Consider the following 12,087-nt stretch of genomic DNA (forward strand, 5'->3'; position numbering starts at 1 on the left):
GAACATCTCTTAGCACTTGCCTTGTGGAGCGGTGTAGGGCACTTGCATGGTGGGAGATTGGAATGGAGCGTGGAGGATGGATTGGAGGAGTGGATGCATGGATGGATGGATAGATGGAAGATGGATGGACGTGTGTGTGGATTGGTGGGTGTTTATGCCCTGGATTGTGCCCTCTGTGTTGCAGCTGCAGCTGAGCCGAAGGAGGAACCCCCATCCCAGCCGATCCTGGGCGAGCTCGCAGCCTCGCAGGTCACCCCCGACTCCGTGCAGCTGGAGTGGAGCGTCCCCGAGGGCACCTTTGACTCCTTCTCGGTGCAGTACAAGGATGCGCAAGGCCAGCCCCAGGTGCTGCCCGTGGACGGTGATTCCCGCACGGTGACGGTGGCGGGTCTGTCACCATCGCGCCGCTACAAGTTCAACTTGTACGGGGTGTGGGGTCGGAAGCGTGTGGGCCCCGTCTCCGCTGACGCTGTCACAGGTGAGGTGTCTGTGGGTTCCTTCCATGTCTCCTTTGGGCTCTGGATTTGGAGCAGTGCAGGAGCTGTGGCAGGGCCTGTGCTGCTGCCTTGATCGTTGTGGGAAATGGGAGCAGCTGTTGGGTATGGGTGGTATGGAGGTATGTGTGCATGGAATGTTGGAGGGATGGAGGGATAGAGTGATGGCTGGAGGGTTGGGTGGATGGAATGGTTGGTTGAATGAATGGAGGAATGGATGGATGGATGGAGGTTTTGTGGTTGAGTGGACGGCTGTATGGGTGTGTGTTTGAATAGATCTATCAGTTAATGGAGGTATGGATAGATGGATGGATGAATGGTTGGATGGGTGGATTTTTGGATGGATGAATGGTTGACTGGGTGAATGAGTGCACTGATGGATGGTCGGATCGATTGATGGACAGACCGATGAGTTTGTGGCTGGTCCATGGAGTCGGTTGTTTGGATGGCTGGGCAGAGACATGGTTGGATGGAAGGATGGAGGGATGGCTGGATGGCAGGTTGATGGATTAAATGAATGTTTAGGTGTTTGGATGATTTAATGGAGGAATGGATTCAAGGAGTGACTGAAGGAAAAAGGGACAGGTTGATGGATGATGATTAGATGAGTGTGTGGCTGATTCATGGACTGGATGGTTGACTGAATGGTTGGATAGATGCTTGGAGTGAAGGGTGGATGGATGGATTTATGAGTGGAGGGATGGCCAGATGAACACGTGGCTTGTTGAATGTATGGAGAACTGGACACTTGTGGGATGGATGGAGGGGTGGATGGATGAATGGGTGGCTGGATCGATTGATGGATGGACAGATGGTGGATGGTTGAGTTTGTGGCTGGTTCATGGATTGAGTGGTTGAAAGGACTTTATAGTTGCATGGTTGGATGGAAGGACAGAAGGCTGGATAGCTGGATGGATGTTGGGGTAGTTGGTGGGCAGTTTGGAGGATCAAGTGAATGGTTTGATGATTGGATGATTCAATGGAGGGATAGATTAAAGAATCAACTGAAGGAAAAAGTGCAGGGAAAGAAAGGCGATTGGCTGAACAGATGGATGCATTCTTGGAGGACTTGGTGGAGTAATGCACAGATGATCGGATGGTAGAGGCTGGATGGAATGCATGGTGGAAAAAAGGTAGGAGTGGTGTATGGTTGGGGCAAGTTAGGTGGGTGGGTGATCAGGTGGGAGGATCAGTGGAGAGATGGGTGAGAGGAAGGATGTGGATGGCTGGATGCTTGGAGGGATGGTGAGTGGAAGAACACTAAGGATGGATGGAAGGACAGGTGAGAGTATGCCTGAGAGAGATGATAAATGGAGTGATGATGAGCTGAATGGATGGATGGATGGATGGGCCAACGGTGGGATAGAAAACAAGATGGAGGGATGGAAAGATGGAAAGACGCATAGACTTTTCTATGTTTATGCCCTGGATTGTGCCCTCTGTGTTGCAGCTGCAGCTGAGCCGAAGGAGGAACCCCCATCCCAGCCGATCCTGGGCGAGCTGACGGCCTCGCAGGTCACCCCCGACTCCGTGCAGCTGGAGTGGAGCGTCCCCGAGGGCACCTTTGACTCCTTCTCGGTGCAGTACAAGGATGCGCAAGGCCAGCCCCAGGTGCTGCCCGTGGACGGTGATTCCCGCACGGTGACGGTGCCGGGTCTGTCACCGTCGCGCCGCTACAAGTTCAACCTGTACGGGATGTGGGGTCGGAAGCGTGTGGGCCCCGTCTCCACCGATGCTGTCACAGGTGAGGGTGGCTTTGGGCACACCTATTGGCCATGGGGCTGTACTGGACAGAAACGTGGTCAGGGCCCGTGCTGTGTGTCTTGGTCTTCTTGGGAAACGGCAATAGTTGGTGGCAGCTGATTTGGGATCACTGTAAGGTCGGGTGCGTGCGTGGATTGGGAGGATGAAGGGATAGTTTGATGGCTGGCTGGGCAGATGGGTACTTGGATGAGTTTGTGGGGTTTTGGGTGATTGCCAGGTTGGATGGGTGCATGGATGGATGGATGGAAGAATGTATGGATAGTTGGATGAATGGGGAATGCATGGGTGGCTCCTTGGTTGTTTGGTTGAATGGATGAATACGTGGATGGATGGATGAAATGTTGGATGAGTGCATGTCTGTTTTGTGGCCCGGAGGAGTGATTGGATGATTGTGTGGACATGTAGTTGGATGGAGGGCCCGATGGACGGGTGGCTGTTTGGCTGCCTGGCTGATTGGAGTAATAAAGGAGCGTGTGGTTGGTTGGATGTTGGAATGGAGGTGTGAATTGAAGGACTGGTAGATGGAAAAAGATAGATGGAGAGATGGGTGATTCGATGGTTGGAAGGATAGACAGGCGGATGGGTGGGTGGATGGATGGATGGATTTGTGGATGTTTATGCCCCACGTTGTCACCTGTGTTGCAGCGGAGCCGAAGGAGGAACCCCCATCCCAGCCGATCCTGGGCGAGCTGACGGCCTCGCAGGTCACCCCCGACTCCGTGCAGCTGGAGTGGAGCGTCCCCGAGGGCACCTTTGACTCCTTCTCGGTGCAGTACAAGGATGCACAAGGCCAGCCCCAGGTGCTGCCCGTGGACGGTGATTCCCGCACAGTGACGGTGCCGGGTCTGTCACCATCGCGCCGCTACAAGTTCAACTTGTACGGGGTGTGGGGTCGGAAGCGTGTGGGCCCCGTCTCCACTGACATCGTCACAGGTGAGCATATCTGTGGGCCCTGTCTGTGTCCCTTGTGGTCCCTGGGTTTGCTGTGTGGCTGGAGTCCATGGAGTGGGAACATGGCTTAGCCGTTAACTTGGGGAGCGGTGTAGGGACGGGCACTTGTATGGTGTGAGATAGGAATGGAGGGTGGAGGATGGATTGGAGGAGTGGATGCATGGATGGATGATGGTTGGAAGATGGTTTGACGTGTCTGTGGATGGGTGGATGTTTATGCCCTGGATTGTGCCCTCTGTGTTGCAGCTGCAGCTGAGCCGAAGGAGGAACCCCCATCCCAGCCGATCCTGGGCGAGCTCGCAGCCTCGCAGGTCACCCCCGACTCCGTGCAGCTGGAGTGGAGCGTCCCCGAGGGCACCTTTGACTCCTTCTCGGTGCAGTACAAGGATGCGCAAGGCCAGCCCCAGGTGCTGCCCGTGGACGGTGATTCCCGCACGGTGACGGTGGCGGGTCTGTCACCATCGCGCCGCTACAAGTTCAACTTGTACGGGGTGTGGGGTCGGAAGCGTGTGGGCCCCGTCTCCGCTGACGCTGTCACAGGTGAGGTGTCTGTGGGTTCCTTCCATGTCTCCTTTGGGCTCTGGATTTGGAGCAGTGCAGGAGCTGTGGCAGGGCCTGTGCTGCTGCCTTGATCGTTGTGGGAAATGGGAGCAGCTGTTGGGTATGGGTGGTATGGAGGTATGTGTGCATGGAATGTTGGAGGGATGGAGGGATAGAGTGATGGCTGGAGGGTTGGGTGGATGGAATGGTTGGTTGAATGAATGGAGGAATGGATGGATGGATGGAGGTTTTGTGGTTGAGTGGACGGCTGTATGGGTGTGTGTTTGAATAGATCTATCAGTTAATGGAGGTATGGATAGATGGATGGATGAATGGTTGGATGGGTGGATTTTTGGATGGATGAATGGTTGACTGGGTGAATGAGTGCACTGATGGATGGTCGGATCGATTGATGGACAGACCGATGAGTTTGTGGCTGGTCCATGGAGTCGGTTGTTTGGATGGCTGGGCAGAGACATGGTTGGATGGAAGGATGGAGGGATGGCTGGATGGCAGGTTGATGGATTAAATGAATGTTTAGGTGTTTGGATGATTTAATGGAGGAATGGATTCAAGGAGTGACTGAAGGAAAAAGGGACAGGTTGATGGATGATGATTAGATGAGTGTGTGGCTGATTCATGGACTGGATGGTTGACTGAATGGTTGGATAGATGCTTGGAGTGAAGGGTGGATGGATGGATTTATGAGTGGAGGGATGGCCAGATGAACACGTGGCTTGTTGAATGTATGGAGAACTGGACACTTGTGGGATGGATGGAGGGGTGGATGGATGAATGGGTGGCTGGATCGATTGATGGATGGACAGATGGTGGATGGTTGAGTTTGTGGCTGGTTCATGGATTGAGTGGTTGAAAGGACTTTATAGTTGCATGGTTGGATGGAAGGACAGAAGGCTGGATAGCTGGATGGATGTTGGGGTAGTTGGTGGGCAGTTTGGAGGATCAAGTGAATGGTTTGATGATTGGATGATTCAATGGAGGGATAGATTAAAGAATCAACTGAAGGAAAAAGTGCAGGGAAAGAAAGGCGATTGGCTGAACAGATGGATGCATTCTTGGAGGACTTGGTGGAGTAATGCACAGATGATCGGATGGTAGAGGCTGGATGGAATGCATGGTGGAAAAAAGGTAGGAGTGGTGTATGGTTGGGGCAAGTTAGGTGGGTGGGTGATCAGGTGGGAGGATCAGTGGAGAGATGGGTGAGAGGAAGGATGTGGATGGCTGGATGCTTGGAGGGATGGTGAGTGGAAGAACACTAAGGATGGATGGAAGGACAGGTGAGAGTATGCCTGAGAGAGATGATAAATGGAGTGATGATGAGCTGAATGGATGGATGGATGGATGGGCCAACGGTGGGATAGAAAACAAGATGGAGGGATGGAAAGATGGAAAGACGCATAGACTTTTCTATGTTTATGCCCTGGATTGTGCCCTCTGTGTTGCAGCTGCAGCTGAGCCGAAGGAGGAACCCCCATCCCAGCCGATCCTGGGCGAGCTGACGGCCTCGCAGGTCACCCCCGACTCCGTGCAGCTGGAGTGGAGCGTCCCCGAGGGCACCTTTGACTCCTTCTCGGTGCAGTACAAGGATGCGCAAGGCCAGCCCCAGGTGCTGCCCGTGGACGGTGATTCCCGCACGGTGACGGTGCCGGGTCTGTCACCGTCGCGCCGCTACAAGTTCAACCTGTACGGGATGTGGGGTCGGAAGCGTGTGGGCCCCGTCTCCACCGATGCTGTCACAGGTGAGGGTGGCTTTGGGCACACCTATTGGCCATGGGGCTGTACTGGACAGAAACGTGGTCAGGGCCCGTGCTGTGTGTCTTTGTCTTCTTGGGAAACGGCAATAGTTGGTGGCAGCTGTTTTGGGATCACTGTAAGGTCGGGTGCGTGCGTGGATTGGGAGGATGAAGGGATAGTTTGATGGCTGGCTGGGCAGATGGGTACTTGGATGAGTTTGTGGGGTTTTGGGTGATTGCCAGGTTGGATGGGTGCATGGATGGATGGATGGAAGAATGTATGGATAGTTGGATGAATGGGGAATGCATGGGTGGCTCCTTGGTTGTTTGGTTGAATGGATGAATACGTGGATGGATGGATGAAATGTTGGATGAGTGCATGTCTGTTTTGTGGCCCGGAGGAGTGATTGGATGATTGTGTGGACATGTAGTTGGATGGAGGGCCCGATGGACGGGTGGCTGTTTGGCTGCCTGGCTGATTGGAGTAATAAAGGAGCGTGTGGTTGGTTGGATGTTGGAATGGAGGTGTGAATTGAAGGACTGGTAGATGGAAAAAGATAGATGGAGAGATGGGTGATTCGATGGTTGGAAGGATAGACAGGCGGATGGGTGGGTGGATGGATGGATGGATTTGTGGATGTTTATGCCCCACGTTGTCACCTGTGTTGCAGCGGAGCCGAAGGAGGAACCCCCATCCCAGCCGATCCTGGGCGAGCTGACGGCCTCGCAGGTCACCCCTGACTCCGTGCAGCTGGAGTGGAGCGTCCCCGAGGGCACCTTTGACTCCTTCTCGGTGCAGTACAAGGATGCACAAGGCCAGCCCCAGGTGCTGCCCGTGGACGGTGGTTCCCGCACGGTGACGGTGCCGGGTCTGTCACCATCGCGCCGCTACAAGTTCAACTTGTACGGGGTGTGGGGTCGGAAGCGTGTGGGCCCCGTCTCCACTGACATCGTCACAGGTGAGCATATCTGTGGGCCCTGTCTGTGTCCCTTGTGGTCCCTGGGTTTGCTGTGTGGCTGGAGTCCATGGAGTGGGAACATGGCTTAGCCGTTAACTTGGGGAGCGGTGTAGGGACGGGCACTTGTATGGTGGGAGATAGGAATGGAGGGTGGAGGATGGATTGGAGGAGTGGATGCATGGATGGATGATGGTTGGAAGATGGTTTGACGTGTCTGTGGATGGGTGGATGTTTATGCCCTGGATTGTGCCCTCTGTGTTGCAGCTGCAGCTGAGCCGAAGGAGGAACCCCCATCCCAGCCGATCCTGGGCGAGCTCGCAGCCTCGCAGGTCACCCCCGACTCCGTGCAGCTGGAGTGGAGCGTCCCCGAGGGCACCTTTGACTCCTTCTCGGTGCAGTACAAGGATGCGCAAGGCCAGCCCCAGGTGCTGCCCGTGGACGGTGATTCCCGCACGGTGACGGTGGCGGGTCTGTCACCATCGCGCCGCTACAAGTTCAACTTGTACGGGGTGTGGGGTCGGAAGCGTGTGGGCCCCGTCTCCGCTGACGCTGTCACAGGTGAGGTGTCTGTGGGTTCCTTCCATGTCTCCTTTGGGCTCTGGATTTGGAGCAGTGCAGGAGCTGTGGCAGGGCCTGTGCTGCTGCCTTGATCGTTGTGGGAAATGGGAGCAGCTGTTGGGTATGGGTGGTATGGAGGTATGTGTGCATGGAATGTTGGAGGGATGGAGGGATAGAGTGATGGCTGGAGGGTTGGGTGGATGGAATGGTTGGTTGAATGAATGGAGGAATGGATGGATGGATGGAGGTTTTGTGGTTGAGTGGACGGCTGTATGGGTGTGTGTTTGAATAGATCTATCAGTTAATGGAGGTATGGATAGATGGATGGATGAATGGTTGGATGGGTGGATTTTTGGATGGATGAATGGTTGACTGGGTGAATGAGTGCACTGATGGATGGTCGGATCGATTGATGGACAGACCGATGAGTTTGTGGCTGGTCCATGGAGTCGGTTGTTTGGATGGCTGGGCAGAGACATGGTTGGATGGAAGGATGGAGGGATGGCTGGATGGCAGGTTGATGGATTAAATGAATGTTTAGGTGTTTGGATGATTTAATGGAGGAATGGATTCAAGGAGTGACTGAAGGAAAAAGGGACAGGTTGATGGATGATGATTAGATGAGTGTGTGGCTGATTCATGGACTGGATGGTTGACTGAATGGTTGGATAGATGCTTGGAGTGAAGGGTGGATGGATGGATTTATGAGTGGAGGGATGGCCAGATGAACACGTGGCTTGTTGAATGTATGGAGAACTGGACACTTGTGGGATGGATGGAGGGGTGGATGGATGAATGGGTGGCTGGATCGATTGATGGATGGACAGATGGTGGATGGTTGAGTTTGTGGCTGGTTCATGGATTGAGTGGTTGAAAGGACTTTATAGTTGCATGGTTGGATGGAAGGACAGAAGGCTGGATAGCTGGATGGATGTTGGGGTAGTTGGTGGGTAGTTTGGAGGATCAAGTGAATGGTTTGATGATTGGATGATTCAATGGAGGGATAGATTAAAGAATCAACTGAAGGAAAAAGTGCAGGGAAAGAAAGGCGATTGGCTGAACAGATGGATGCATTCTTGGAGGACTTGGTGGAGTAATGCACAGATGATCGGATGGTAGAGGCTGGATGGAATGCATGGTGGAAAAAAGGTAGGAGTGGTGTATGGTTGCGGCAAGTTAGGTGGGTGGGTGATCAGGTGGGAGGATCAGTGGAGAGATGGGTGAGAGGAAGGATGTGGATGGCTGGATGCTTGGAGGGATGGTGAGTGGAAGAACACTAAGGATGGATGGAAGGACAGGTGAGAGTATGCCTGAGAGAGATGATAAATGGAGTGATGATGAGCTGAATGGATGGATGGATGGATGGGCCAACGGTGGGATAGAAAACAAGATGGAGGGATGGAAAGATGGAAAGACGCATAGACTTTTCTATGTTTATGCCCTGGATTGTGCCCTCTGTGTTGCAGCTGCAGCTGAGCCGAAGGAGGAACCCCCATCCCAGCCGATCCTGGGCGAGCTGACGGCCTCGCAGGTCACCCCCGGCTCCGTGCAGCTGGAGTGGAGCGTCCCCGAGGGCACCTTTGACTCCTTCTCGGTGCAGTACAAGGATGCGCAAGGCCAACCCCAGGTGCTGCCCGTGGACGGTGATTCCCGCACGGTGACGGTGCCGGGTCTGTCACCGTCGCGCCGCTACAAGTTCAACCTGTACGGGATGTGGGGTCGGAAGCGTGTGGGCCCCGTCTCCACCGATGCTGTCACAGGTGAGGGTGGCTTTGGGCACACCTATTGGCCATGGGGCTGTACTGGACAGAAACGTGGTCAGGGCCCGTGCTGTGTGTCTTGGTCTTCTTGGGAAACGGCAATAGTTGGTGGCAGCTGATTTGGGATCACTGTAAGGTCGGGTGCGTGCGTGGATTGGGAGGATGAAGGGATAGTTTGATGGCTGGCTGGGCAGATGGGTACTTGGATGAGTTTGTGGGGTTTTGGGTGATTGCCAGGTTGGATGGGTGCATGGATGGATGGATGGAAGAATGTATGGATAGTTGGATGAATGGGGAATGCATGGGTGGCTCCTTGGTTGTTTGGTTGAATGGATGAATACGTGGATGGATGGATGAAATGTTGGATGAGTGCATGTCTGTTTTGTGGCCCGGAGGAGTGATTGGATGATTGTGTGGACATGTAGTTGGATGGAGGGCCCGATGGACGGGTGGCTGTTTGGCTGCCTGGCTGATTGGAGTAATAAAGGAGCGTGTGGTTGGTTGGATGTTGGAATGGAGGTGTGAATTGAAGGACTGGTAGATGGAAAAAGATAGATGGAGAGATGGGTGATTCGATGGTTGGAAGGATAGACAGGCGGATGGGTGGGTGGGTGGATGGATGGATGGATTTGTGGATGTTTATGCCCCACGTTGTCACCTGTGTTGCAGCGGAGCCGAAGGAGGAACCCCCATCCCAGCCGATCCTGGGCGAGCTGACGGCCTCGCAGGTCACCCCCGACTCCGTGCAGCTGGAGTGGAGCGTCCCCGAGGGCACCTTTGACTCCTTCTCGGTGCAGTACAAGGATGCACAAGGCCAGCCCCAGGTGCTGCCTGTGGATGGTGATTCCCATATGGTGACGGTGCCGGGTCTGTCACCATCGCGCCGCTACAAGTTCAACCTGTACGGGATGTGGGGTCGGAAGCGTGTGGGCCCCATCTCCACCGATGCTGTCACAGGTGAGGGCGTCTGTGGGCTCCATCCATGTTCCCTTTGGGCGCTGAGTTTGGAGTGTGGTCAGAGCTTGTCCAGTTGGGACATTTCTTGAGTATTGCCTGTTGGATGAACATAGGGATGGGAGCAAGCAAGAGAGAGGGATGGATGGATGGATGGTTGGATGGGTGGATGGACAGACAGGCGGGTGGAGGGGTGAATGTGTGTCTGATGGTTGGGTGATTGGTTTTTTGAATGGATGGAAAGAAGGATGGTTGGATCCATGAATTGATGGATGGTTGGATGATGGATGGATGGATGAATAACTGAATGGTTGAATGGATGCAGTGTTGGATGGATGGGTGGATTCTTGGCCAGATGGATAGAAGAAGGTGGATGGGAAGATGAGAGGTTGGATAGATGTTTGGAAGCACGGCTGCGTGGTGGGTGAGATGCATGGATAAATGCTTGCATGGACAGCTAGACAGAAGAATGGATGGAGAGGTGCATGAATTAATGGTCCAAAAGATGACGGATGGATGGATGGATGAATGGACACAGATGGACACATGAATGGATAGACAGATTGTTGAAGGGATGAATGCATGGCTAAGTAGCAGAGGGGTAACTGGACAGACTGGTGGGGGGAGAAATGGCACTGTTAATGGTTGGCTGACTGAATGCATGCCCTGATGGATAGAAGATTGCTCACAGAAAATGGGGGTGATGGGAGGGATGGAGGCCTGGGTGGATGCATGGAGAAACAGCTGGAGAGCTGGATGTGTGTTTGGATGGTTGGTTGGGTTCATTGGTGGGTAGATGATCAGATGGCTGGCTGGATGATGGTGGGTGGTTGGTTAATAGATTGATTGGATGGATAGCTGATTGAACAGATGGTTGCCTGGATAGATGGGTATTTTGATGGAAGTTGGGTGATGGGATGGTTGGGTAGAGGAATGGATTCAAGGACCTATGGGTGAAATAGTGCACAGAGAAATGGTTGATTGGATGGATGGAAGCCTGGATGGTTGGATGGAGAAATGGAGGGAGAGAAAGTTGCATGGACAGATAACGGGATTGGTGGGTGGATGAAAGGAATGACAAAGACATGGATGAATGAATGGATGACAACATGGTGACCAAAAACCACCATTAATGAGGAAAAGAATGCATGTGTGGATGGCTGGAAGGCTGGTGGGTAGAAGTGTTAAGGGTGGATGGAAGGACAGGTGGGTGGATGCTTGGGTGAACTGATATTTGGAGGGGTGATTTTTGGAGTGTGTGGATGGATGGATAAAGGGATGGTTGGGTAGAAAAATGGATGGATGGATGGAGAAATGGATGGATGAGTGTTCTGAGGGACATATGGATGTTTATACTCTGCATTGTGCCTTCACTGTTGCAGCTGCAACCAAGCCAGAGGAGGAACCCCCATCCCAGCCGATCCTGGGCGAGCTCGCAGCCTCGCAGGTCACCCCCGACTCCGTGCAGCTGGAGTGGAGTGTCCCCGAGGGCACCTTTGACTCTTTCACGGTGCAGTACAAGGATGCGCAAGGCCAGCCCCAGGTGCTGCCCGTGGACGGTGATTCCCACATGGTGACGGTGCCGGGTCTGTCACCATCGCGCCGCTACAAGTTCAACCTGTATGGGATGTGGGGTCAGAAGCGTGTGGGCCCCGTCTCCGCTGACGCTGTCACAGGTGGGTACGTCTGTTAGCCCCATCTATGTCTCCTTTGGAACTGGGTTGACGTGGGTCAGAAGCTGTGGCAGGGTCTGTCCTGGGTGTGTTTGACCTCTTGGGAAATGGGAACATCTCTTGGGTGCTGACTGGGTTGGAAGGATGGGAGCTTGCAAGATTAGAGTCATGGCTGGCTGGCAGGGGGGTTGGGTGGATGGATGGAAGGTTGGACAGCAGGGTATTTCATTATTTGAATGGATGAATCTATAGATAGATGGTTGTATGGAAGGGTGTCCTGTGACTTGATGGCTTAATGGATAGAAGGATGGATGGGTGGTTGGATGTACGGCTGGTTGAATCAATCGCTGAATTAGTGGAAGCATGGATAGACGGTGGGATAACTGAGTGGATGGAGGATGAATGAGTTTATGGTGGTTTCAGAGGTGGCATGGTTGTTTGGATGGCAGAATGGAGGCATGGTTGTATGGGAGGATGAAGGGCTGGTTATATGGAGCGAATGTGTGGATAGATGGATCGATGGATGGCTGCATAGTGGGATGGTTGGCTGACATCTGGTTCTTGGAGGCTTAAAGGATAAGTGTCTGGATGGATGACAGGTTGAATGACTGCAAGGACTGACTGAAGGAGAAAGATATGTATGGATGTTTGGTGCTGAGGATGGATGGATTGATAGGTGA

General features: G+C 53.5%; 1 protein-coding gene across 1 annotated transcript in view; it reads left to right on the forward strand.

Annotated features, from left to right (window-relative positions):
* TENASCIN-X (tenascin-X) overlaps positions 1-12,087 on the forward strand; it is a 67,770-nt gene that overhangs the window by 20,633 nt on the left and 35,050 nt on the right. Inside the window, 10 exon segments of the mRNA XM_075725317.1 lie at positions 185-478; positions 1,951-2,244; positions 2,904-3,191; positions 3,456-3,749; positions 5,222-5,515; positions 6,175-6,462; positions 6,727-7,020; positions 8,487-8,780; positions 9,450-9,737; positions 11,117-11,410. Of these exon segments, the coding sequence (XP_075581432.1) occupies positions 185-478; positions 1,951-2,244; positions 2,904-3,191; positions 3,456-3,749; positions 5,222-5,515; positions 6,175-6,462; positions 6,727-7,020; positions 8,487-8,780; positions 9,450-9,737; positions 11,117-11,410 (2,922 nt within the window).

This window comes from Pelecanus crispus, chromosome 29 (genome assembly GCF_030463565.1).
Source record: "Pelecanus crispus isolate bPelCri1 chromosome 29, bPelCri1.pri, whole genome shotgun sequence".
Lineage (NCBI taxonomy): Eukaryota > Metazoa > Chordata > Aves > Pelecaniformes > Pelecanidae > Pelecanus > Pelecanus crispus.